The sequence below is a fragment of the Scleropages formosus genome, chromosome 15 (genome assembly GCF_900964775.1).
Source record: "Scleropages formosus chromosome 15, fSclFor1.1, whole genome shotgun sequence".
NCBI lineage: Eukaryota > Metazoa > Chordata > Actinopteri > Osteoglossiformes > Osteoglossidae > Scleropages > Scleropages formosus.
In genome coordinates this window covers 16,738,187-16,762,839 of record NC_041820.1, presented here as the reverse complement: position 1 = coordinate 16,762,839, position 24,653 = coordinate 16,738,187, and the positions used below count along the sequence as shown (strand labels likewise).

At 48.6% G+C, this 24,653-nt stretch overlaps 2 protein-coding genes and 1 long non-coding RNA gene across 4 annotated transcripts; 2 read left to right on the top strand and 1 right to left on the bottom strand.

Moving 5' to 3' along the window:
- Positions 1-8,841: 8,841 nt before the first annotated feature.
- nfkbiab (nuclear factor of kappa light polypeptide gene enhancer in B-cells inhibitor, alpha b) lies at positions 8,842-11,210 on the bottom strand (the record flags this gene model as incomplete). The annotated part of the gene is made up of 6 exons (XM_018727380.2): positions 8,842-9,154; positions 9,265-9,522; positions 9,637-9,725; positions 9,947-10,154; positions 10,240-10,345; positions 10,879-11,210. Coding segments are annotated over 6 exons (1,029 nt in total), but the record flags the coding sequence as incomplete, so codon positions are not given.
- A 25-nt stretch (positions 11,211-11,235) lies between these two features.
- On the top strand, positions 11,236-17,080 carry LOC108919343 (uncharacterized). 2 transcript variants are annotated; one of them, XR_001964912.2, is made up of 3 exons: positions 11,236-11,301; positions 15,300-15,404; positions 16,893-17,080. It is a non-coding gene; the product is annotated as an uncharacterized LOC108919343 (long non-coding RNA). The 2 variants fall into 2 exon arrangements; XR_003798210.1 differs by lacking the exon at positions 16,893-17,080 and adding an exon at positions 15,914-15,947.
- Positions 17,081-22,441: 5,361 nt separating this feature from the next.
- insm2 (insulinoma-associated 2) lies at positions 22,442-24,093 on the top strand. Its single transcript, XM_029258599.1, has one exon. The coding sequence runs from the start codon at positions 22,442-22,444 to the stop codon at positions 24,077-24,079; it is 1,638 nt and encodes a 545-aa protein (XP_029114432.1). The 3' UTR covers positions 24,080-24,093.
- The last annotated feature ends 560 nt before the right edge of the window (positions 24,094-24,653 follow it).

Genomic DNA, 24,653 nt, shown 5'->3' with positions numbered 1-24,653 from the left:
CATGCCTTACTGTAAAAAGATTAGTGATTTGAAATAAAGATTAATTTTTCTAACTTATCTTGGCCCTTCCTATATTACAAGACTATAAGGAAGTTGTTTTCTTGCTTAGTCATTTGGTACTTTCTTTTTTTGGCACACCTTTTGTTAACTTATGTCATAGCTGTATTTGTGTGAAAGCTTTAAACAGCACTTCTTCCTCATAACCTTTACATTTGCATATCAATGTACACAAAGACCAGGAGTGTAAACACAAATGCATAACTGAGGTGGCAAATTTTTATATATATGTGTTGACAGTGAAATCCCTTCACTGCACAGTATACTCAGTTCTCTATGGTTGTAGTAATGAGCATTTGTCTTTGAACTCTTGTTACAAAAAGGCAGGGGAAGGACCACAATGAATATACTGTATGCTGTCATACTGCCCTTAGATTTTGCCTGCTTTATTTAAATTCCCCTTTAAGCATCATTCCTCAGTCATATTATGCTAAATTTAAAAAAATAGTCTGGATTTGTTTTCTAGAAAGAGGGGGCCGCAGTGGCACAGCAGGTTTGGCTGGGTCCTGCTCTCTGGTGGGTCTGGGGTTTGAGTCCTGCTTGGGGTGCCTTGTGCTGGACTTGCATCCTGTCCTGGGTGTGTCCCCTCCCTCCCTCTCCAGCCTTGTGCCCTGTGTTGTCCGGTTAGGCTCCGGCTCGCCGTAACCCCATACAGGACAAGCAGCTTCAGCTTCATGTATGTGTGTGTGTTTTCTAGGAGAGATTTTTTTTATATATATATTAGAGGATGATTTATTATAAATGAAGAATAGAACAATGACAAAAAGCAGTGACTCATATGTGTATAATAGACTGCACCCTCTTTCACCAAACATATGGATACCACCAGTCAGGAACAGAGGTTTTAATTGGATTAATTCTGTTAAAACTATACTCCCTAATTAAAGAATTCATTTTGTTAAATGTGAAATATCTCACTTTTTAATGTATGCAGTAACAAGTCTAAAATAAAATCTGCTTGTACAGGGAGGAATAATGTTTAACACATGTCCTTATCAGCTGAACACGTGACCCTCGTGCGTTTCCTGTGAAATGTAGCCATTACTTTATTACACCGTATCATTCTCGTTCCTTGCAATAGCAGGTATACCTTTCGGTTAAGTTGATATGCTACTTATATGCGTTACCGGTGTAAATATTAGTACGACTAGTATCAAGGGAATCTATGAAATATTGCAACCGTGGCGGTACTTCTCGGGGAGTTTCTGGCCAACAGAGGTGCGCAGTTACCAAGACAACACTCCGTGAAGCGTCATCAAATAACTTCCTGTGGGCGGGAACGCTTCCGGGTAACAATTTTTGCGTATGTGAGTGCTGTGTGGAAGTAAAATTTAAGATTGAATTTATTTTTGAAGCGAACTTGTGTAGAATCGGAATGCGGCAGGCTCTAGTGCGGGGTTTGAGAGACACGTGACCGCGTTTCCCGGGGAGGGGGAGGCGGAGGGGGGAGAGGGGGCTGCCACGGGACACCGTCGCAAAACGCGGAAGTAGTAACGTATGCTGGCCTCTTTCGTGTTCGTTGAAAGACAAGTGCGCATTGTTTAAATTTCTCCCAGATCATTTACGGTAGAAATATAAACAGGAGCTTGTAGGACAGTCATCCAGCAGTTAAACAGAAAACGAAGTGCTGTTTCCGTGCTTTGTTTTAATACGTTTTTACTGAACTAACGGTAACTTCCTGTTTACTTCCTGTTTGCTCCCTGAGAGCCCGGGCACCGAGCCGCTTCTAAGAGTGAGCTCTGCTCGGAACTGGCACCACAGAACTTGTTACGGTTTCTTTTAAGCTGCACTTGTGAATTTTCATCCTTGTCCCCCCGCACGTTAGGATGATATAAGAGGTGTCGGAGCTGAGAGGTCAAGTGGGCCACTGCTTCAGTCGTACGGACGGCTGACGCGTAGTCGTGCACCAGCTTGGGAGGCCATGAGTCCAATGAGCTTAGTTCGGTGTTCGCTTAACTGCCCTTCCTCCGTTGGTCTCCGCACGTTGTAGTTGGCGTTGTGTGTCCTCGGCGCACGCGACGCCTCGGGTCCGGAGGGCCTGCTGTGAAGCAGCCAGTTGGGAGTACGGATTCGGTAGCAGGGTCCTTGCGGATTTGCGCCGTAAGAGGGATGCCGACGTCACCAATGTGTACACGACAAACGCTGAGACAAAGCCCTCGACTGCCGCCGGTACATCCCCACGCTACGTATCTCTGTTTTTCAGTTACTTGACTTTATTTACCCATCCTGGGTGTGTCCGCTCCCCCTCCAGCCTCGCGCCCCGTGTCGCCTGGTTAGGCTCCGGCTCGCCGCGACCCCGCTCGGGACAAGCCGTTTCAGTCAATGTGTTTTGACTGTATTTAGGCGTCCATTTCCGTCATCATGGTGCATTACTATACTTTGAATTTAGAATTCCATCGTTCAGAGATCGCAGTTTCGATCAGCTGTTTACTGAATGTCAATCAGCCCTTCTTGAACAAGGAGGATTGGGATTAGGAGTCATTATTATAGAAAACATTGCATGGATGCGGACTGGTTTGGACAAGTTGACAAATAGTTCTGCAGACACAAGAAAACACACAATTAGGAAAATATCCAGAGGTGCAGAGCGAGTGATGCCGATGTGCCTTGTGATCTCCTCTAATTGGTGAGAATGCATGTTGACCTGTTCCCATTTCACACTAGTCCTCTTTGTGCTCATGCTACACGTGATTCTGTCCGTTGTGGATGAGGAGGGTGGCCCCGGGTGTACAAGCGCAGCCCAGCGAGCTGCTACTGCCGTTTCAAGGCCACAGCTGCTAGAGTTAAGCAGACAGAAGCCATCAGTTTCCTGGAGAAAAAGACAAAGAAGCTAGGTGGAGTTAAAAGTGTAGGTAAAATACCGTATTACAGTAATAGTAGTATAGCACAAGTGCAGCAAAGCCAAAATAAAGCACTGAGCTCCATCACTGTAGCCTGTAACACTGACCTGAATTAATATGCATATTTCAAATATTTTTGCCTTTTTTAATATCTCGTTAATTACAATACTGCATGTGGGGATTATATGGTGCTCTCAGATTCAGAATTTGTGAATATTCCATCTTCATAAGAAAGTATGGTGCACTTGAACTGACTGGGTTTTTATCATGAGTAACAAAGGTACTTTGCTTTTTCACTGTTTCTCCTGAATATTTCTGAGGTCAGGATTGTTTAGTGCCACTGTATGGGTGTAGAATATTACTGCTGCAACCGTCTCTGGTCACTTAATTCTGAAAGCAGTTTGACGTTTGGGGGGGCGCAGTGGTGCAGTGGGTTGGACCAGGTCCTGCTCTCCGGTGGGTCTGGGCTTTGGGTTCCGCTTGGGGTGCCTTGCGATGGCATGGTGTCCCATCATCGGTGTGTCACCTTGCGCCCTGCGTTTCCGGGTTAGGCTCCGGGTGCCCGCGACCCCATATTGGGCAAGCGGTTTCAGATGATGTGCATGAGTTTGAAGCTTGCACAAGTATTGCACTTTTTCTGCCTGTCGACTGCTCTCTCAACTGATTTCACTGCGAAGTGAAGGTTGGGGTTGTTACCACAGAGGAGCCCCGGTTCAGGTGAGCACTCGAGGGAGACCTTTCCGTGGAGGAGGATGCACTGCAGCGCTGGAGCAGGAAGTGAGTGCGTGCTGCAAACTTTGGCCCTCTGTGTCACGGTTCTCTCCGCCGCTATAAACAGGCGGTCGGATGAGTTCTCTATCAACTGTGAGAATCTGGAAGTGAATTATTGCTGAGAATTTGCAAAAACCATCAGGTTTTCTTGTTCCTTTTTTGGACTGCTCGCGCGCTCTGCGCAGGTGGATGGGAGCCGCTGCTCTTGGTCTCTGTAGGGGGCGAAGCATTCGACTCTTATCTGCTTGATTCCAAAGAACATTTGTGCTTCTCCCCTCAAGGCTTTTGTCTGAGTCAGAGACAAATTCCCAGCTGAAGACTCTGGTGGGACAGGACTCAACTGCAATGAGTCAGAGAAGTGAGTTTTTGCTGAGTGGTGCTTTCCGAGATCGGTGCCCCCGGGGAGAAAAGGCTCAGGGAAGTCAGAGCCGTAGTTTACAGTATATTTCCGCAGTTGCATTAAATGCTGCATTTTGGATAAACTTTTCCTGGCACTGTTTTTTATCAAGGGAAATTTAGCATTTTCACTTTCTGTCCTGCGAGCATGCACTGTTCCTGCAGCATATTGCTGTGTTTAGGTTTTGATTCTGCAAACTTTACCCCACATTTCTCCCAGCACCGAGGGCATACCGGCCTTGTTCATCTTGGCGCACTGATTTCCTGCGAGTGGAAAAAAAACGGCATTGTTTCTCAGAACTGCTTGGCTTATTTTGGAGTCCACCTTCAGCCTCCAACACGTACCTGCTGAAAAGATTTACCACCGGAACACACCTTAACTGCAGCAAGGTATACTGAGAGAAGCCACCGCTCGCAGAATGTTTTGTCAAAACACTATGCTATTTGTAACGTATTTTGGTTAGATCGGAACGAAAATCAGGAAAAAATAAAGCAAACGTGGAGAGTCCGACCCGTAAGCCTGCGATACTGTTCAGTCGGGCAGGAAAGTGATACCAGGGTACTGGGCTCATGTGTATGGTGAGGGAAGTCCCTGACTAAGATGCCTAAAGGCACTTATGATGTTACATTAGCTCACACTTGGTGTCTCTGGGACGGGTGTCAGAAGAGCAGATCTGTCTGGTGGACTCTGGTGTAGTCAAAAATCATCTGCAACGGAGCCAAGTCATCTGCAACGGAAGATTGAGGTGCACCGTTGTGAAACCAGCTTGGAGGAGAATATATATACTGCTCAAACTCTCGGAAAGTCAAGAATGACATGACTGTGCACCTCGTCTGAGTTGCTTCATCACGTCTCTCTAAACGTTGGGGTGTTTACAGTAAAACAGACAGGTTCTTGAAACCTGTGTCCCGAGGCTTCACGTAAACGGAAGCAAAAATTATTTTTACCGCGCAAAGGAAAATGACGAAAATCGTGACTAAAGCGAAAAGTCCAGCTACCTTCATGGTCAGTGACGACGAAGTCAGCGAGTTAGATTTTAGTTGGGAGTAGAGAGTTGAGCAGTAATACTCCACTGTGTGTTTGTGTTTAAGCAGCTGCTCCTTGTTCTCTGTAGTCACTTTTACAAGAACTCATGAATGGATTACAGGGCAGCAGTAGCAGTGGCGCTCTGAAGGCACGGCCTTCTTTCTGGGAAATTAGTGTCTCCCTGCCCATCCTTTAACTGGTTCTTCTGTCTTGTGCTGCTTTGGAAGAGCAGGGGAATTCTCACAGAGGCCCTATCATTGGTGGAAAAAGGAATTGTTCTCTCTCCGCTTCCCTTATCGGATACAGGCTGGAAACACTGTAGTGCTCAAGTGCAGTAGCTGTTCCGCATGCGACGGTTATTTTGCGTTGTCCTCCGGTTCTCCCTCATCTAGTCATTTTTGCGTTCTGTTGATGGGTTGTACCTTTGTGAACGAAAGAAACCCTGCGCACGTTGTGCACGTAGTCCTCAGTCGCATAAGAAGACGCGCAGGGGGTGCAGCGTGGAAATGCGAGAAACACCTCCTGCTTGCAGAGCCGGTCACGTAACGTTTGCTGGACCCTACGCCCCTGCCTCTGTAAATCATTGCCTTCTTAGACGCTTGTGCTAAGCTGCCATCCGTGTCCTTTTGGCACATGTACACTTTTGCAAATGCTGGTTTCCGGAGGCAGCTCAGGGACAGGAACAATGACTGTTCCATTCCATTGAACCTGCTGCATACAGGAGGTATGAAGGTGCTTCTGTGGTTCACCTCAGCTCCTAGCTCTTAGCAGTCAGGCAACTCTGAATAGATGTGGTTAATGTAGTTGCGTGTGACCACATTCGCACTGTACCTTCAGAAACGTTTTGGTGACCCCGTTTGGGAACTGTAAACATTACTGTAATTCTCATGCGAACCGGTGAAGCAGTCCATAGGGAGATGGTTGTACTGCCGCGATCTTTTCGAAGGTCTTCCCGCTTTCACCAGGGACCGCCCGTAGTGTAGTGGTTAGCGCTGCAGCCCTTGGATTCAAAGGTTGTAGATTTGAATCCCACCTTGAGCAAGGTACTCGCCCTCGATTTTTCCCGGTAAAATTCCCCAGCTGTAGGCGGATTGACATTGTGTGTTGCTTTAGAGAAAATGGTCAGCTAAATCAATAAATATAGATTCCTTCCTCCTCTAGTTGGAGGATGTTCAGCTCTGATAGTGTGCTGGAAACTTTTATATGTTTTTCCACTTTTGTTTTGCGTTTTACTCCCAGCGCCGCAGTCCTCCCATGCTTTTTGAAGAGCGCTTTGTGTGCCATTGCATACCCGTAAGCCCTTTCCACATAGTGCTAAGGCTAAGCTGGACACCTGGTAGTGTAGAGGTTAGAGCTACTGCCTTTGGACCCAAAGGTCGCAGGTTTGATTCCCCACCTCTGGCTGTACTACCCTTGCGCAAGGTACTTACCCTAAATTGCTCCAGTAAAATTACCCAGCTGTATAAATTGGTAAATGATTGTAAGCATGTAATAATTGTGACCTTAACATTGTAATTGCCTTTGGAGAAAAGCATCAGCTAAATGAATAAATGTAATGTAAACTGAGCCCTGCTGAGGGGTAGTGTTTATTTAACCAGCATGTCCTGGTCCGGTGTACAGCTTTTTCAGCAATGCTTGGTTTGTGAGAAAACTGAGTCCTGGATTATGACCTCCTATTCGTGATGCAGATGGGAGATTTCTGCATAGTAGCTGTGATGTGCGTACGTGCGCCACTAAGGAAGTTGTTAGGGGCAGCTCTTCGTGTCGAAGCCGAGCGCAGCCGTAGCAGCAGGGCAAACAGCGACACTCATGTTCCCTTTTTATGCTATTAGAATATTTACACAGAAGTGTAAATGCTTCCCTCAAGGCTGAAGGAAAAATCCTGAGCATTTGCCTTGTCCCATTCCGAGGAACCGGGTCCGCTCGATTCATCTAGGTTTCGGGATTTTCCGTCCGCCGGCCGTGTCATTTCTCGGATCACGCTGAATCATATGAGTCGCTCGGAGACCCCCCCCCCATCATCGCCCTGGCCCTTCCCGGGGCAGGACAGCGTGTGTGAATTGCCTGTTTGTTCCTGCCCCAACATGCTACACTGTGCCTGTGCCCGGTGGCAGTTATGACTCAGTCATTTGCATTGAGCTGGTGCACAAGTTTTCTCACACTATTGAATTTACTACTTGAGGAAATGACTGACGCTTCTACCTGAGTTATTGTCACTGGTAAAATATGAGGAGGCGACTCATCAAATCTAAATGCGTGCAACTTATTGTTGTATTTAAGCCAAGCATGTAGCCGTTTCCTCGGGTAAAGGAGGGGACTTTCAGTATTTGTGTCCGTCAGCATCAGTCGCCTCCTCAGTAAGGTCAGTTCTGTGGACACAGTACTGTACTCGGTGAACGGTATTACCTAAGAGCTCCTCCGTAGCCGCACACACCCTGCGCGAACAGCTCTGCGTGGGTGCCTTGGTGCCATTACACAGTGGTGCTCTTTCTTGCAAGTCTATTTTTGCGTCGGATACTTTAGCGGTTTTAGTGAGCGCAGCGGGTGGGGGTTAACCCAACCCACGGTGCTGAACTGACACTACTAGTCTTCACAAACAATTCCACACTGGCAGGGTCTCTAACCTCAGGGAGTTTTTTTAGGGTTGGGGGTCCAGTGTGGCTTGACTGCATGCAAAGCAACCTGCGTTTGTTTCAAATGCCACCGGACTGCATGGGGGGCCGGCGAGTGGGTGAATACTGTCTCTATGAGGTTGACACTTTTTCTCAGCATCATTTACAAACAATGCTGTGGCTTTATCAGCCATTAAATGTGTCGTATCGGTAAGTAGTGGCTATGTCAGCCCCCTTTTTTTTTTTTTTTTTTTTTAGCATCACTGAAAATAACTTGCATCAGGAAGGGCATTTCATAACTCTGGAGTGTTTGGTAACTTCACTGGCTCAGATTCACTTCTGCAGAAACACTAGTTCCACAGCATTTCTTGCGGGGGGTTGAGGTGAACGGCGGGGAATTCTGTCAAATGCTTCTTCTCCTTGGAAGTTCCTAAATGATGAATACAAGGCATATTCCATTTTTTCTGCACAGAGGACCCTGTACATAAATTCTATCTAGGAATAAAAAGCATGACCCCAAACAAAAAAAAAAAAAAAAAAATTTGGGGGAACAACACAATATAATTCTGCTTGATTTTTACCTTAGACTAAAGTCTTCTCTATTTCACAGTGGCTCTTTTAAGGCTTTGATGCCTTAAGACAAAAGTTAAGCAGAATGTTTTACTTTTTTAGTCATGGAGGTTATGACTTTCTTTAAAGGAGCTTACAATGTAAAGGTACCAACAATTGTTTACCCATTAATAGAACTGGGATTCCCCCCCAGAGCCATTCAGGGTATAAAGCTTGCTCAGGGATGCTACAGCTAGAGAGGGGATTCAAACTTGCAAGTCAGGCCTAAAGGCAACCGCTCTTAGCACTACACTAGCAGCTGTCCCTGAAAAGGACTTTAGGATATAATTTAAGAATGCCTGTTAAGTAGTTATTTGACAAGGGCCCAAAGGATTAGCATCTTGCAAGGGAAAAGGTGAAGTCCAACTGTGCAAAGAATGCCTGCTCTTGGGCCTTGCATATGAGGACACCAAGTATCTTGCTCAAGGTACCACACAAGAAACAAGTTGGGCTTGAACCACAAAACCTTCACATTAAGTGTCCTCTTACATGCTACACTTCCATACCCCGATACAAGAAATTCAAAAGCTTTTTCAGATTTCTTCTTTAATTTATGGGAGTGTGTTTTCAGATAAGCAGAATGGCTACATACAGTAGTGTTATTATACACATATATTTACACTGTACATTGAGAACTTGGTACAAAAATAAATCTCTATACTGATATTTACAATATGTACATGTTATACAGGCAGAACATGGGTCTTCATGGGACTGTTACAGACAGATGAGGATCATGGGAAGTGATCCTGGATGCAGCTGTCTTCATCCCAGGGTGTTATTGTGTATGGGACTGCTCGATCATCCTACTGCTGTGCCACCAGCAGAATGTCATCATACATCTGGAAGAGAGGGGTAACGAAAGCATTAGTTACTGATTAGTTGTTTGGTCCTCTTACTAGAGAGGAAGCAGAAGAGTTATCCCCCCCCCCATTATCTAGGCCATCCCTACCTCCTCATCCTCAGACATCGGGTCATCATCACTGTCCTCTGACTCGCTCTCTGGGAGTTCCCGCAGGTCATGTGCGGTCAGCTCATACAGCTGCCTCTGGATGTCCGTGTTCTGACGCCCATGGGTCAAGTGGTATGGGCTGTAGCCACCATATGTCAGACTGTTGACGTCAGCCCCCAGAGAGATGAGGAGCCTCACCAGCTCCTGATTCTGCAGGTCCACAGCTAGGTGTAGAGCACTGCGCCCATTACAATGCTCCTGAAGGAACACATACAAAATCCAGTCAACACTTTCACGTCTCCGTGATATCCCATCTCTGCCAGTCACAAGTACACTGCTCCACCACAGCCCTTCTGTAGGCCAAATACCTACCCGAGCATTGATGTCTGCTCCCAGCTGGATGAGACTTTCTACCAAGGAGAAGAAGCCATGGATGCAGGCCAGGTGTATACAGTTGAGTCCTGCAGCAGAAGGGACACTTGGTCAGGGGAATCAAATCAAATCAAGCTGTGTCACATCATCGGCAACATAATATGTAGAGAAGTGTGAAAATCTTTAGTGCAGCTCCAGAAAATGCAGTATTGAGAGTTGGCGAGAGAAGGTGACCAGGCCTCTTATAAAGCAGCAAGGGAGAGAGATTTGGGGGGGTCAGGTGCTTGGTATAGAACTGCAGTATACCTACCGCTGTAGTTCTTGGCTGACATGAGGGTGGGCAGCTCCACGGGGCAACTCTGGGTCAGAACACTGAAACAACTCAAGGAGCCACGCTTGCAGGCAATGTGGAGTGCTGTGTTGCCCTGGTTGTCCACCAGCTGAGGGTCACAACCTGCCTTCAGAAGATGATCCACAATCTGGGGCTGTTCAGTGATAACAGCCAAGTGGAGTGCGCTCTGGGGGGGCAAAAAATGAGCCACCATTACACACTGTCACTTTTAAACACATAAAAGAATTTAAAAGAGAAAAACTAATAGCTACCTGTCTCTGGTAGTTCTGGATGTTGAGGAAAGGGTCATTAACTGACTGCTTGATCATCTTAACAGCATAGTCAGCTGCTTCATGGATGATGGCAAGATGAAGAAACCTGAATTACGAGGGGGGGAAAAAAAAAAAAAAACCACACATTTAAAACTCTGTATGTGTAGGGGTGACCAAATAGAATAAAGCCTCAGCAGTGGTGTTTCGCAACACTGGGGTTTTTCACCCCGGTCGAGTCATTTCCACTCGCTGAGACTCAGCGCGCGCCGCCGGCGGCTCGCATTCCTGGCACGCAGCCAGGGACTTTCCAGGCTCGCGCAGCCGCTGGCCCCGCCCACGCAGCCCCTCGTGCCAGAGAACACCGAGTTCCCCAGCGCTCTTTTGTTTACGTAAAGATATAATTAACGCCAGAACGCAGCGCCGTCCTCCAACGGAGCAGAGTCTGCACAGACCTGTTGCTTCTATTAATTTAATGCACAAAGCACCATTACTTCAGTTTTTTTTTTTTTTTTTTTTTTGCACGAAAAAAAATTTTAAAGGCGCTGCTAGCTAGGCTAGCCGACTTTTTTTGTACGACTACACGAATACCCAAAATGCATCTTTAGAGAGCGAGGCGCGGACAAAGAATGTAAAACTTACGTGTCTCCGTCGTCGGAGCGGTCGCGTTTCCACGGTTCGTCGCCCATTTCGCTCCTCATCTCGTTTCTGTACAATTTTGTCGAGCCGATGCTCAGCCGCTCCGTGTCTGCCGCCAGACTGCTACACTCGTCTTCCCTCAACGAGTCGAGGCCGCTGTCGAGCCGCTCGTCGGCGCACGGCTGCCCCTTCCCGAGCTTCGAGTCCTGGTCGTCCATGTTGTAATCCGTTCGTGCTCGGGTACAGATATCCTTACAGCTGGGTGCGCAACTCACCCTTCTTTGCAGCAGCTCCGAACGCAATTGACTCACGGTAGACGCCGTGGCTCCGTTAAATGATCAAGGGGGAGGAGCCACGATGGGGCGGGGCGTGGAGGAGGCGTGGCCTCGTAGGGGATTTCCATACTGTCGATCCGCGCGACGGATGGTGAGGAAAGTCGTCGGCTTTCTGGGGGAAATTTCTTTCCCTAAAAATTTCCTTTTGCATTCGTTAGTCGTTATTTCCTTCTATACCTCGAATATTATGTTCAGTAACTAGGCCCCGTGGAGGTGTGGACGAGTTCACGAAGTAACCGGAATGAGTAGTAAAACGGCAAAGGTCGCCGCTCGTGGTGTGTTTCTGTTTAGGTGCGCGCGATCCGCCCTGTCCGGTCTGCGCGTGGGAGCTTGCCGCCTTTTCGTATGTTTTCAAAGAGCACGTGCACCTTGAGGGTGTATGGTTCACGCTTTCAAATGCTGGGTAATTCTGCAAAATGTTAGCATTATTATAGGGGCTTTTTTTATGACTGATCGCAGGCTAAACCAGTGTCAGGCGGCTGTGATCTCTCTGTGCACGAGCAGGTCGGAAAAAAAAAAAAAAACCTCTCATAGTTCAGTGCATCCATTATATCCTTTTTATATATAAGGTGAGAAAAATGCTTCCAACATTTTCACAGATAATGGGGATCATCTGGCCCGTGTGTTCTGCGTACGGCCCAGTGTCCTCCATTCACAAGAGCACTTGGACAGGTTGTACTGCGCTTCACATGGTACCAAGTGGATCTCAGTGAAACCGCAGATGAGCACTAATGCAGCTGCTCATGTCCGGCCTCTGGAATGTTCTATCCTCTGCTCGTGTCTGTCCTATCCAGCTGAAGACTGAAAAGTGAAAAGTTTTTGGACGCTAATATTGTCAAAGACTTCTGAGGGTGGTTTTGGTAAAGCTTCGTGTGCCGTTGAGTCATTTTGCTTTCGTCTGGAAGGCGAAACCCCACCGAAAGATCACTCTGGAAGGAAGGATTCCAGGGTTTCGCTGTTGGGGAACACCTGGTAGGGAAACTCCAGGAGCAAAGCTGTGGAGTCTGTGTGGCTGACACATCCTTTGAGAAATTGAGGTCCCTCACTGTCTGCGTAATCGCGTGCATGTCAAGGTGGCGTCTTTAAACAAAGCAACATAGCAACCGTATCCATGCATTAAAAACCGCACGTGTCCTCGAGCGGTTGCCAGGCTGTCGGCGACTGACATCATTGTTTGAACTCTGCGTCAGCGCCGCGCATGTGACGGTTGATTCCAGGGCTTTCTTGCCAGTTAATTCTGCAGATTCCCTTCCCAAATTTTGACTTTTGCCCTAAACGTTACAAGGAAAGAGGCGCAGACACATTTTTCTCCATAACCAACCTATCATTGTTCACTCACTGCTCAGTCAACAATTTGTTTACGGGCCACTCGTGTAAAAGTCCCTGCCATCCGTCCTCTCCAAGGTCTCCACCACAGGACTCTGGTAGCCCCAGGTCTTTTGGCTGGGTTAGTTCAACATGGTGTTAAGCTGTAATCTACGGAGTCACATGTCAGGTGGCTTGAAAAGCCAGAGAAACTCCCAGGTTTGCAAAACGACTTATACGGAGCCATTTGACTTCCTTCTTCTCAATCCTGTAATAGCAAGTTCTCCCAACAGAGACATAGGAAGTACTGAGTACAAGCTGCCTCCTTCCTGCACCCTGAAACATGTGAGGGCAGGAGAATGGCTGGCATGGCATGACCCCCCCCCCCATCCCTACACCCTTCAGTCCAGGATTTTGTGTCATCGCTCCTGCGGTGGAACGGCCTGCCAACCAGATCATCTGTACCCTGTACCCCTTGGCTTCTACCAGGCCGCACCTGGTGATTTTGGGTTTCGAGGGGTGTTGCAAAGGGCGTCATTAATGTAGCACGCCCAAGTGAGAGAGCGTGGAAGCCTGGCATATACGGGGCCCTTCTGGTGTGCCCTCCGTCATGGTGTAGTAGGATAGGCACAGACATGTCTGCTGAGTCATAGGGAGGGCACATCGCGTGAGTCATTCAGGGATACCCCTGATCCAGTGGAGCAATGTTTGCGCAACAGCACTTTGTGGCTGTCACCGGTCCTTTGTTCAACCAATCTGCCTAGAATTTTATCTGATAACGAGCTGTGCATATACATTTATGCACTTAGCGGACACTTTTCTCCCAATCGATGTACACCTCAGAGAAAAATAAAGAGTGCATCACATCAACACAGGGAGAAATTTGGATGCAAACACGTGATTGTAAAGTACAGTTAATGTGAGAGGTGTGCAGTTCACACTTGCAAATGCTGGGGTATTTTTGCAAAATGTTAGCATTATTATAGGGGCTTTTTATGACTGATCGCAGGCTAAACCAATACCAGGCGGCTGTGATCTCTCTGTGCACGAGCAAGTTGAAAAAAACCTCTCAAAGTTTAATGCATTCATTATATAATTTTTCTAGTGTCAGAAAAATGCTGTAGTACGAATGGTACAACGAGGGAACTATAGTGCACTGCTCCCCCGGATGAGAGGTGGAATCTCCCCAGCTCTTATCAAGGAATTTTGCTGTGGCATAGATCCCTCCATCGTATTGCTTGCCGAGCACAGGAACCGAATGAAAGCACGTGCAGAGTCTGTATATCCACTGACCTCTGAGGTTTTGTGAATGCCTTACAAGGGTGTGTCCGGTACAGTGGGCTGGCCAGGGGAATCCTGCCTGAAACTTGCAGACAAGACTTTGCGACACGGGTGGAATGCTGCTCTAATCCAGTCGTACCGGTTTCAGACAGGTATTGTCGAAGCACCTGTAGCAATATAATATTAGTGTTGGGCGTATGCTCGCTTTTCCCACAATAAACATTAGAGTCCATACAAGACATTTAATCTGGATTTTTTATCTGTATATTACTGAGAATAACAGATTACAAGTTGTAGGGCTTTTAAAGAAGTGCAGCGTGAGGATCAGTTTTTATTAGGTACTTCTGTATGTTAATGTTTCAGACATTATTTCTTCCTTTAAAACCTACATTATTATGTTTTTGTTTTGTTTTTTCCGCTGTGTTAACATTTGGAAGCAAGTGAACTGATGCTACCTAATGGAAACACACGCAGAGGTGTTTACGTATTTTGATGGTTGATTAAAACAAACTAGAGTGTATTAAAGTAATTCCTAATTTAGTTTCTTCCGAATTGTTGGCGGGGGGCGGGGTGGCGCATCGGGTTTGGCCGGGGCCTGCTCTGTGGTGGGCCTGGGGCCGAAACCCCCCCAGGGTGCCCTGCGGCAGACTGGCGACCCCCCGGGCATGCCCCCCCCAGCCCTGCGCTGCCCAGCCAGGCCCCGGCCCACCGTGACCCCGACAAGTGGTTCTAGACAGCGCGTGTGTGTGTGTGTGTGTGTGTGTGTGAATTGTTGGCTTATTCACAGTTGAATAATTTCACTCTCACTATATGGGGAAAGTAGGGGGCGCGGTGGCGCAGTGGGTTGGACCAGGTCCTACTCTCCAGTGGGTCTGGGGTTCGAGTCCCGCTTGGGGTGCCTTGCGGCGGACTGGCGTCCCGTCCTGGGTGCGTCCCCTCCCCCTCCGGCCTTACGCCCTGTGTTGCCGGGTAGGCTCCGGTTCCCCGTGACCCCATATGGGACAAGCGGTTCTGAAAATGTGTGTGTGTATATGGGGAAAAAAAATGTCTGTTAAACTGATTCAAACATGTTTTTCTCCTTTCTTCCATCACTTACCCGAAGGTTCAATAACTAGGATGGCAGTGAAAGCGGGACAAAACTCAACAGTAAACGCTGATTGGTCCGGAATAAATGATAACCAATGAAATGCGCAGAAGGTATCTGACCGTAAGGAGGCGCTAATTACTTTCAGGGTAACTGAAGGCTGCGCTTCAGGAGAGAAATGTAACCGAGTAGAAGTAAAGTTTTTTCTTTACAAGTGTATTTGGGTGAAGAGACTTTGGTCTTTGGAATTACAAACAAACAAAGTTTCGGACAGTTTTACTCTCCCGGTTGTGCTTGAAAGAGAGTGTAAATGGACCTATTTATTGATTCGTGCTTTATTGTAGTTTTCTTTTCAGTAACATGCAGTCAGTAGAGTTCAATGTGTGACATTTTATGTGTTTCCCATGATCTCCGAACAGGCCCGATACCTGGAAACCTTCACAAGTGAAACGGACACACGCTCGAAGTCGGAACACTGCAGCTGCTCCCACACCCGCTGACGGAGAACTGCGCGCCAACACCTTGTGAGTTTGCGCCCCCTTGCGGTTTAAATTGGAGAAGCACCGCATGGTCACTGCTGTGTAAATCATGACACTTAGAAGGCAACCAAATGTTTCTAAGTTCTCAAGTTTTGTCCATTTCTGTGTTGGTTATGATCAGTTAAAGTTCACTGGTTACAAAAATACCATTAGTTCTGCTAGAGGGTCGGTTTTAACCACATAATCTTTCGCTGTATTAATGAAATTTTTCAAGAATTTCTGAGAATTCTAAGTCACGCATGTAAGGAACACTGTATTCAGAGATTTTAAACAAAAAAAACATAGAAAATCTGCAGCTGTCAGAACATTCTAGAAAACACTGAAACATGGCAGCCATTGGAAGACTAGAAAGTACTAAAACATTCTAGAAATGTACTGGAGTATTTGGTGCTTGGAACACACACACACACACACACACACACACACACACACACACACACATACACACACACACACACACTGTCTGAACCGCTTGTCCCATACGGGGTCCCGAGGAGCCGGAGCCTAACCCAGCAACACAGGGCGAAGGGCTGGAGGGGGAGAGAACACACCCAGGATGGGACGCCAGTCCGCCGCAAGGCACCCCAAGCGGGACTCGAACCCCAGACCCACCAGAGAGCAGGACCCGGTCCAACCCACTGTGCCACCGCACCCCCCCAGTACTTCGAACCCGGTGCCCAAATCCACCAGAATTTACTAATTTCAAGAATGTGAAATATTTTTCTAAAAACCAATATAGTACAAACTAACGCCAAAAGTATTCTTAATCTAACAAAATTAATGGAAAATGCAAAGAAATCAACATAAAACTTTTGTTACATTGTGTAATCATTTTTAAATAAATCCAGTTTATGTTAAGGTTCCAGATTTAGATTTTATCAGTTTATTTTAATATTTTATACAAGAATAATGACCATCCTTATGTGGTTCTCATACACACAGCAGCACTGTATTTTGGCATCATCAGTTGAATCGTTGCCTCTCGTCTACTGTCGAATCTTCCAGTGATCAGGCACTAACCCAACACTCATGTGTCTCCTGTTTGATCTGTGCATATCAGTTGTGATCATAATCTGTCAGAGCGACTTTTCCACTTTCACATTCACAGCAACTCACAGTGAGAGTTTTGCTTGGGGAAGTTTATTTCAAGATGGGAGCTTTCATAATGGGCAAACTTTATAATTTGCAACATGACCTTATAACCTGGACATTGGTGGTTCAGTCCCCCTTCCTTTCTTGCCACTGTTGCCATACCCTTGACTTTAATTCATATGAACCATACAGTTTTGCAGTAGCAGTAAGTAATTCTAAATTGTGTGTAAATATTTAAATAAACATAAGTTGTGTGAAAATATAAATGAAATCATATTGTTTTTTTTTTTCCAAAATAAATCTATTCCTATAAAGATACCTTTACCAGCATGTACTAATACACAACTAAAAGCCTGGTCTTCCGTTTCCTCTGTACTACAGCAAGGACTTCACACTCAGCCTTAGGCCAGAGCACAATGGAGTCAACATTTCAGCAGCAGAAGTAGTGAATACTCTGACCCCTCATATTATGAATACAAATGCAATCGAAACTTTTGTTTGTTACTTGATTTTTTTGTAAGTGCAACTGCACTTTTATTCCAAGGTCACAGTCAATAAAAGCTGCACAATATGGCCATCACTCAATTTATTCTGTGTGTAGGTTCTGTAAAAACCTCAAAAGGGCTATATTCAATAAAAATACTGTAATACTTGTTTCATTATTTTTTAACTTCACATAACACTGACATTAATACAACTGAAAAAAATATGCAATTATATTTCTTCCATGAGTTATATGTATATGTTTAAGCTGTTGGTAGCAGGTCAAAATATTAAAAAGCCTGACTTAAATCGGGAGGTATGATGGCAGTGGCACAGCGGGTAGCACTGCTGCCTCACAGCACCCGAGCTGTTCAGGTGTAAGTGTCGATCTGTCTCAGTCTGTGTAGAGCTCGCATGTTCTCCCCATATCTGCATGTGTTTCCTCTGGGTGCTCTGGTTTCCTCCCAAAGACATGCAGTACAGGAGGACCGATGATGCTAAATTGCCTGTGGTGTGTGAATGGGTGTGTATGTGGCTACCCTGTAATGGACGGGAGTCCTGTCCAGGGTGTACCCCCTTGTGCCCAATGAATGTGGAATAGGCGCCGGACTCCTGCACCCCTGGTCAGCAGAAGCGGTTAATGAAAATGGATGAAAGGACTCATTTGAAACACTAACAAGTAGTTTTGCAACCGGATCCTTTTTTTTACTTTTTAGTAATTTCTTGTAGTGGGACTTTTGCTTGAGAATTGTTTATGACCACTTGGCCCACCACTGTACACACCTCCTCTGAGAACTAATGCTGGACACGTAAATGACAGCCACACTGTTACGCCCCTGTGAAAACCGCATGGTACATATACCTAAAGTTCTCGTTGCAAACCCTCAACGTGTCTTGATTTAGCAAGGAAATAAACATGGTCACAGAGTAGGATTTTTAAAAGTGGACACACCTTATCTTGGTTGAAAAAAACCCGTCGTCAGAAACGGTAGAAAAACGATATGAAATAAACTTTTACACAAACCTTCCACAAGGTGTCACTAAACGCCTTACTGTGCTTCAGTGGACCGACTGGCGGGTGAACTCGATCTGTCTGTCGTTCCTTCCCAGTCCTTCTTGGTCCTTCTTGGTCCTTCTCGGTCCTTCTCAGTCCTTCCTGGACCTTCTCAGTCCTTCTCGGTCCTTCTTGGTCCTTCCTGGTCTTTCTCTGTCCTCCCGGGTCCTTCTTGGACCTTCCTGGTCCTTCTTGGTCCTTCTTGGACCTTCCTGGTGCTTCCTGGCCCTTTCTAGTCCTTCTCGGTCCTTCTCAGTCCTTCCTGGTCCTTCTTGATCCTTCCTGGTCCTTCTCGGTCCTCCCTGGTCCTTTCCGGTCCTTCTCGGTCCTTCCTGGTACTTATCTTCGATCTCTGCTCCTAAGATCCAGATGTGCCCCAGGCAGTGCGTACCTTCCTTAATGCTTCTGGTATAGGCTCCGGACCACCGATACCCTGCCTTGAAATAAAAATTATACACAGCGAGTGAGTGAGAATATGGGATAAAAAATGCACATGCAAACAAAGGGCCGTGTAGTCCAATGTTTAAGCAGACCTGTGTGTGTGTGTGTGTGTACTTCCGATTGCCCGATACTTGACACATTGTGTCGTGACTCGTGCGTACAAATGTAGGACTGCAGTTTTTCGGTCCTAGAAACTGTCACTGAAACTTTTACCTTAAAAGAGCTGAAAGAGCGGCGTTAAATTTCTGCCTTAAATCTAAAAGCTAAAAGAAATGATCATGCAGCTCAGCTGGGTCGTTTGGACCACAAGTTTCAGCGCCGTATAAAAAGTACCCGAGTTCTTCACTGTGTGTTTGATGAGCAGTTTCCATAAAGCTCTTAGTCCGCTGTCAGGCAGGAGCACAATCGGACCCGTGTTTCTGCGCGCGCAGCACGGCGGGGCCACTATCTGGGGACTCGAGAAAGGGTCCCGCGCGCCCGGCTACGTGGGGGGTGTGGGGTCGGTGCCGGCGCTGTCCGAGGTGCTGAAGCAAACGCCCACGCGCGGCATTCGAGGAGCCCAACGAGCGGCGTGTGAAGTGCTGTGCACGGGTGCAAGGAACCCCCGCGTGTCGCACAGTCAGTGTCTCGGGAACAACGACGGGACGCCAGACAGGAGACGGATGACAGATCGATAAATTCATTTTCAGCAGTCTGCGGATTAGGGTGGAGGCCGATCGCGGGGGGGACGGGGGAGGGGGGGACTACTTCACTGTAATCCCGCACCAGACTGGCGAACGCGAGACGCCGCGTCTCTAAGCGGGCCGAGTGTCCTGGGTAGTGCTGCCTTCTTGAAATCCGAAGGTTCTTGGTTCGAGACCCACTCCCACTGAAGTACCCTTGATCGGGCCTTTACCCTGGTTGAGCAGCGTTCGAGCAGCCAGCCGCATGCATCCAAAAATAATCGTAGAAGTTGATCACCTGACAGTGTAAATCTCTTTGGAGGAAGGAAATCAGATTAATAGAGATGTATTTTTATTATTATTATTAGTCTGAGGATTCATAACAACGTAGTTCCAGCAGCATCCCAGGCAGTAACTTGAAGAAAAGAGGTTGCTCTTTCGAACGTGCGCTGACTTTAGGGGGTTTTTGCATCTTGTGGCGACACATCATTTTGCACGTTCTGGGTATTTTCAAAGCAACAAGTAAAAAAAGTGCTGTTAATAAGAGTGACGCACAGCCGTAGCGCCGGCCGGACCGTCGCAGTAAAACTCATTTGTCTTCGGTCGCTTCGAAGCGGCAAACGGAGCAACAGCAAAACATTGAGGTTTAAACTTAAAGTGTCGCTAGAGTGAGAAAATCTCTTCTTCTTATGCACAGGCAGTCCCGTTCCCACGTTTTCTAACCCCTCCCCCCAACGACCCCCCAGGGACAATGAGCTCGAGAGCTCTGATCTCTTATCGGCGTCCCCAGCCTCGCGAACGCGAGCACGTCGGTGAGCGCGCGGCTCCCGCTGGCTCCTTATCAGCGGGATGGGCGGCTTCCAAAGCTGTACCCCCGCCACACACACACACACACACACACACACACACACACACCCCACACGCCCCATCGTGTGAACGCCCCAGAGCATCGCTGCCCTTCTGCCGCTGAGATAGAGCAGTTCCCACCTGGGAAAGCGCCAGCGGAGACATTCCCACCGTTCGCAATGCGCGCACACACACACACACACACACACACACACACACACACACAGAGCGAAGACAGAGACAAGGACAGGGAGGGGACACTGCACACCACTCGCTTATTGATGATGGAGATTGTTGGAGATCGAGGGGTTCAGGACCCCCCCCCCCCCTCGACCTGACAGGCCGCTGCTTTCACACATCACCCTTACACTGACTCACGTACAACGTGCGCTGCGTGTCCTATTTCACGGTGTGTGATGTGCGCATGAACGCCGCTTTCGCAGCCACCGCAGGGCCATTACCGGCAAACGTGCAAATTTGTTAAGCGGGAACGGAGCTATTAAGCAACATAACTCGACATAAATAACACATCCACATCCACTTTTCCCACTTCAAGGAAGGAGAAATTAAGATTCCTTGGAGAACCACGTGAACGTACTGAGCGATCGAACCTCTGCTAAATTTGTGTCCTAGTTTGACCCCGTGCGTCCCTCGCTCTGCTGTGTATCTGTGTGCTGTCCGGACCCTTCGCTGTGAATAAACGAGTAAAAAAAAAAAAAGAAAAAGAATGTGCTACTTTATAATAAAGTGACGTAGCCGCCTGTAAAGCGAGTTTTTGAACCTTGGAGAAGCACAGAAATAACCGTTCTATTTAGCGTCACAGTCAGAAACGCCGTTCTCCTTGATGCGCGCTTTTAATTGATATAAAGCATCTTAATAAGCAGCGAGGTGGTTATAACTATTACTCATCTCTCTCTTAAATTACCTGCAAATCGCAACAAACCGGTGAATTACTGCGCCGGGCATGTTGTGTGGACAGATTGCTCGCATTTCCAAGTCCAAGGCGCGATGTTAATATTTCATTTTCTGCCATGCACCAAATTCCCCCCCGTAGTTTAAAAAAAAAAAAAAAGAAAAAAGAAAGAAAGAAAGAAAAAAAAAAGACAGGGCATGAAATAAGTTCTGGAGTGTTTTGTCAGTCGTGTCAATTTAAACAGTAGAAAGTGAATTCTAATCGACGTGTGAAAGGGATATTGGTGTAAATGGACTTAAACCTTTTAATGACATATCAAACATGCGTTGTGCGGAGCGCATCCAGCGCCCTGCGGCCCCTAATGAGGAAACAGGTAAAGTGCATCGAATGGGCGCATTAGGGGGCGAGGCGGCCGCGCGCTTCCCGATCTCACATTAACTGGCCCGGGATGCCGACGGTCGTCCGCGCGCGACGCTCCTCGCGCCGCCGCCCGTCACACCGACGCGGAAAGTGAAGGCGAGGCCGAGAGAGAAAGGTGAGGAGGAGCAGCTCCGCGGGGCCACAGCGTCGTTTCAGCATCAGCCGAGGAGCTGCGTTTTAAACGCGTTCATTTTGCGTTGGAAATGTGAAAAAAAAAAAAAAAATGTTTGATGAAAAATTAAGTGCCGCGTTGTCATAATTTGACTGAACTGTCTGTAAATTAATTACAAGGAGCCAATTTAAATCACACCATTATTATTATTATTATTATTTAAAGCCTAAGAGGTTTTCCTCCATCAGATGCCCTCAGATTAGAGTTTTTTTTTTTTTTTCCAGCTAAAAACAAAAGTTTGAAAAGTATCACAATCAATCCATATTCTGTTGTAGCAATTTGTTCATTACCGGATTGTTTATTACAGCTGTTATGCAAATAACGGTCACGATTTCCAGCAATTATACTTTATTGTCGTTGATCTAAACAAGGGCTCTGTTCCGATGGTCTGTAACTGGGGACAATTCTTTTAGGCTTCAAAAGCACAGCTTCTCTAATGTGTGACTTACTGTTTTATAACCGGCCGCGGAAACGTGAAGGAATATCGGAGGTGCATGAAACATGGATCGTTACCGGGTTACCGGTGTGCGGTACAGGACTCGCGGACACAGGTTCCCAGTCCATCGGTGTGTGAGGACGAGCACGGTCCCCCCCCCCCACGGTCCCCCCCCCTGCTGACTGATGCGGAGTTCGCTGTGGGTCTCCGTGTCCCTGTGTGCGGCTCTGCGCGCGAGTCCCTGTGTGTCCAGTGACACCAGTGAGTCTCCTCCCCCCCGTGTCCCCCTGGGACCCGGGTCCACGCAGTCACTCTCAGTACTGATTGGGCACGGCTCTGCCACACATGGTGACTTCACAAAAACAAAAGACGGCCCTAAAGATAAAAACACGGCAGCACGGCGGTGTCGCGCACTCGAGTCCCTCTCCGCCTGCCCACGGACACGTTTCTGCAGCTGGTCTTCGGCGCCGTCGGACCCACGACTCGAGAGTGGCTTCGTGAAAATGCCCCGGGGATTTTTAGTGAAGAGGATCAAACGAGCTTCGCCGGCTTTCTACAGGACACGAGAGCCGGAGAGCGAGCCACGCTGCCGCGTGGATCTGTCCCTGCTGGTGGAGACACCGAGCGTGGATGTGTCGTCACAGTCCGCGGAGCCACCGGACGCGCAAGTGCCAGCGCGGCCACCGGCTACGGTGTCCACCACCTGTCCGGATGCCCGAGAAGGGAGCGGGTCGCGCTCACGTGCCTCGGAACCCGGCGGAGCGGAAGGAGCTGAAGGGCGGTCCCTCCGCGTCCGTCCCACGCCGGTCCACGCGGGCGAGCACGAAGCGGCGTCTCCGGGACGGGCGGACGCGTCCTACAGCCCCATGAAGCCCGTGGGCTCGGAGCAGGGCAAGTCCTTCTTCGAAAGGTGTCTCAGCTCCCCGGCCGCGGCCGAGTCCTTCCCGACATCGACGCCTTCCGCGGAGAGGATGATGATGCTGAAGCACCCGCCCTTCGACACGCCCGTGCACCTGTACTCCCCCCTCCACCAAGCCCTGAAGCGCTCCTACCTGGAGTCGGCGCGCAAAGCCAAGTCCGCGTGCAAGAAGCCCAAAGCGACCAGGAAGCTGAGCTTCGAGGACGAGGTGACCACCTCCCCCGTGCTCGGCCTCCAGATCAAGAAGGAAGGTCCGGAGCCGAAGGCGCCCTCGTCGTCCAGGAGGAAGCCCCTCGGGGAGTTCATCTGCCAGCTGTGCAAGGAGGAGTACCCGGACCCCTTCTCCCTGGCGCAGCACCGCTGCTCGCGGATCGTGCGCGTGGAGTACCGCTGCCCCGAGTGCGACAAAGTGTTCAGCTGCCCCGCGAACCTCGCCTCGCACCGCAGGTGGCACAAGCCGCGCCCGGGGAGCCACGGAGAGCCGCCCGGCGGCGCCAAGAAGCCCGCGCCGGCAGCGGGACACGAGCCGGAGAAGCGCTCGCTGGAGGGGAAGGAGAACACGAAGGTGTCGGGCGGCGATCAGCACCACGCGGCCGCGGACAGCGACGGTCGGGCGGCTCAGCGACACCGCGCGGCAGACGGCGGCCACGGGCCGGACCCGCGGCGGAAAAAGTGCCAGGAGGAGAGCGCCGCGGAGGGCCCCTTGGACACTTCGCGCATGCGCGCCGGGCCCGGGCTGCTGCGCTGCTCGGACACCCCGGCCTCCGCTTACCTGCCCTCGGCGCCGTGTCCCCCCGAGGAGGTGTTCGAGTGCCGCCTCTGCGACAAGACGTTCCGGCGGCAGGCGTACCTGCGCAAGCACCTGTCCTCGCACGAGAGCGCGCGAGCCTCCTCCTACAGCCACATAGAGATAGAGAGCGGGCAGATCACGTTCCCGTGCCACCTGTGCGGAGCCCACTTCCCCTCCTCGGAGACGCGGGACAAGCACGAGCTGTGGCACGCGGTGCGGGAGGACGCGCTCCTCAGCCCCGGCGCGGAAGGCGCGAGCGCGTTCGCGAGGTCGGAGGCGGCGCGCGCCGAGCCGCAGCAGATCCTCGCGTGCAAGCACTGCCCCTCGACCTTCTTCAGCTCACCTGGCCTCACGAGACACATGAGCAAAGCGCACCCGACGGAGAGCCGCCAGGTGATGCTGCTGCAGATGGCCATCAGGCCGGGCTGCTGAGCGCCGCACACCTTCGCACCTGGGGCAGTGAGCACAGAGCGGCGCGTCGCAGACCACCTGCCCCATCTGTACATAATGTGACATAAGGCAACAGGCATAATAAATGGGGGGGGGGGGGGGGGGGGGGGGAATAACAGCAACCACCACTAAATACAATATATAACATTTTTGAATAGCCAAAGTAGCTACATATATAGACGTGGGATTAAAATGGCAATACATTTCAATTTATAAGCCCTATCAAATAAATATTACCCATGCTCAATTGTATTGTTTCTGCATATTCCGTGTCTACATAACCTGTTAAACACATCAAGTCAACAATATATAAGTAGAGAAAAATAGTTTTCAAGATGCTGAATTTTAAGGTATGGTCATTTTATTCCTTTTTATGCCTACATTGCTACCATCAGTATGTTCCACTATATTCTTCAGTACTGTGATTTACTGAGATTAGAGAACACCTAAAGCACTGCTTCAATCAGGCCGTTCATGATGTATGGTTCCTATGGAAATGGATTGTTGTCTGTTCTGTCTAGTTTTAGTTCTGCACCTTTTTTTTTTTCTCCTGAGA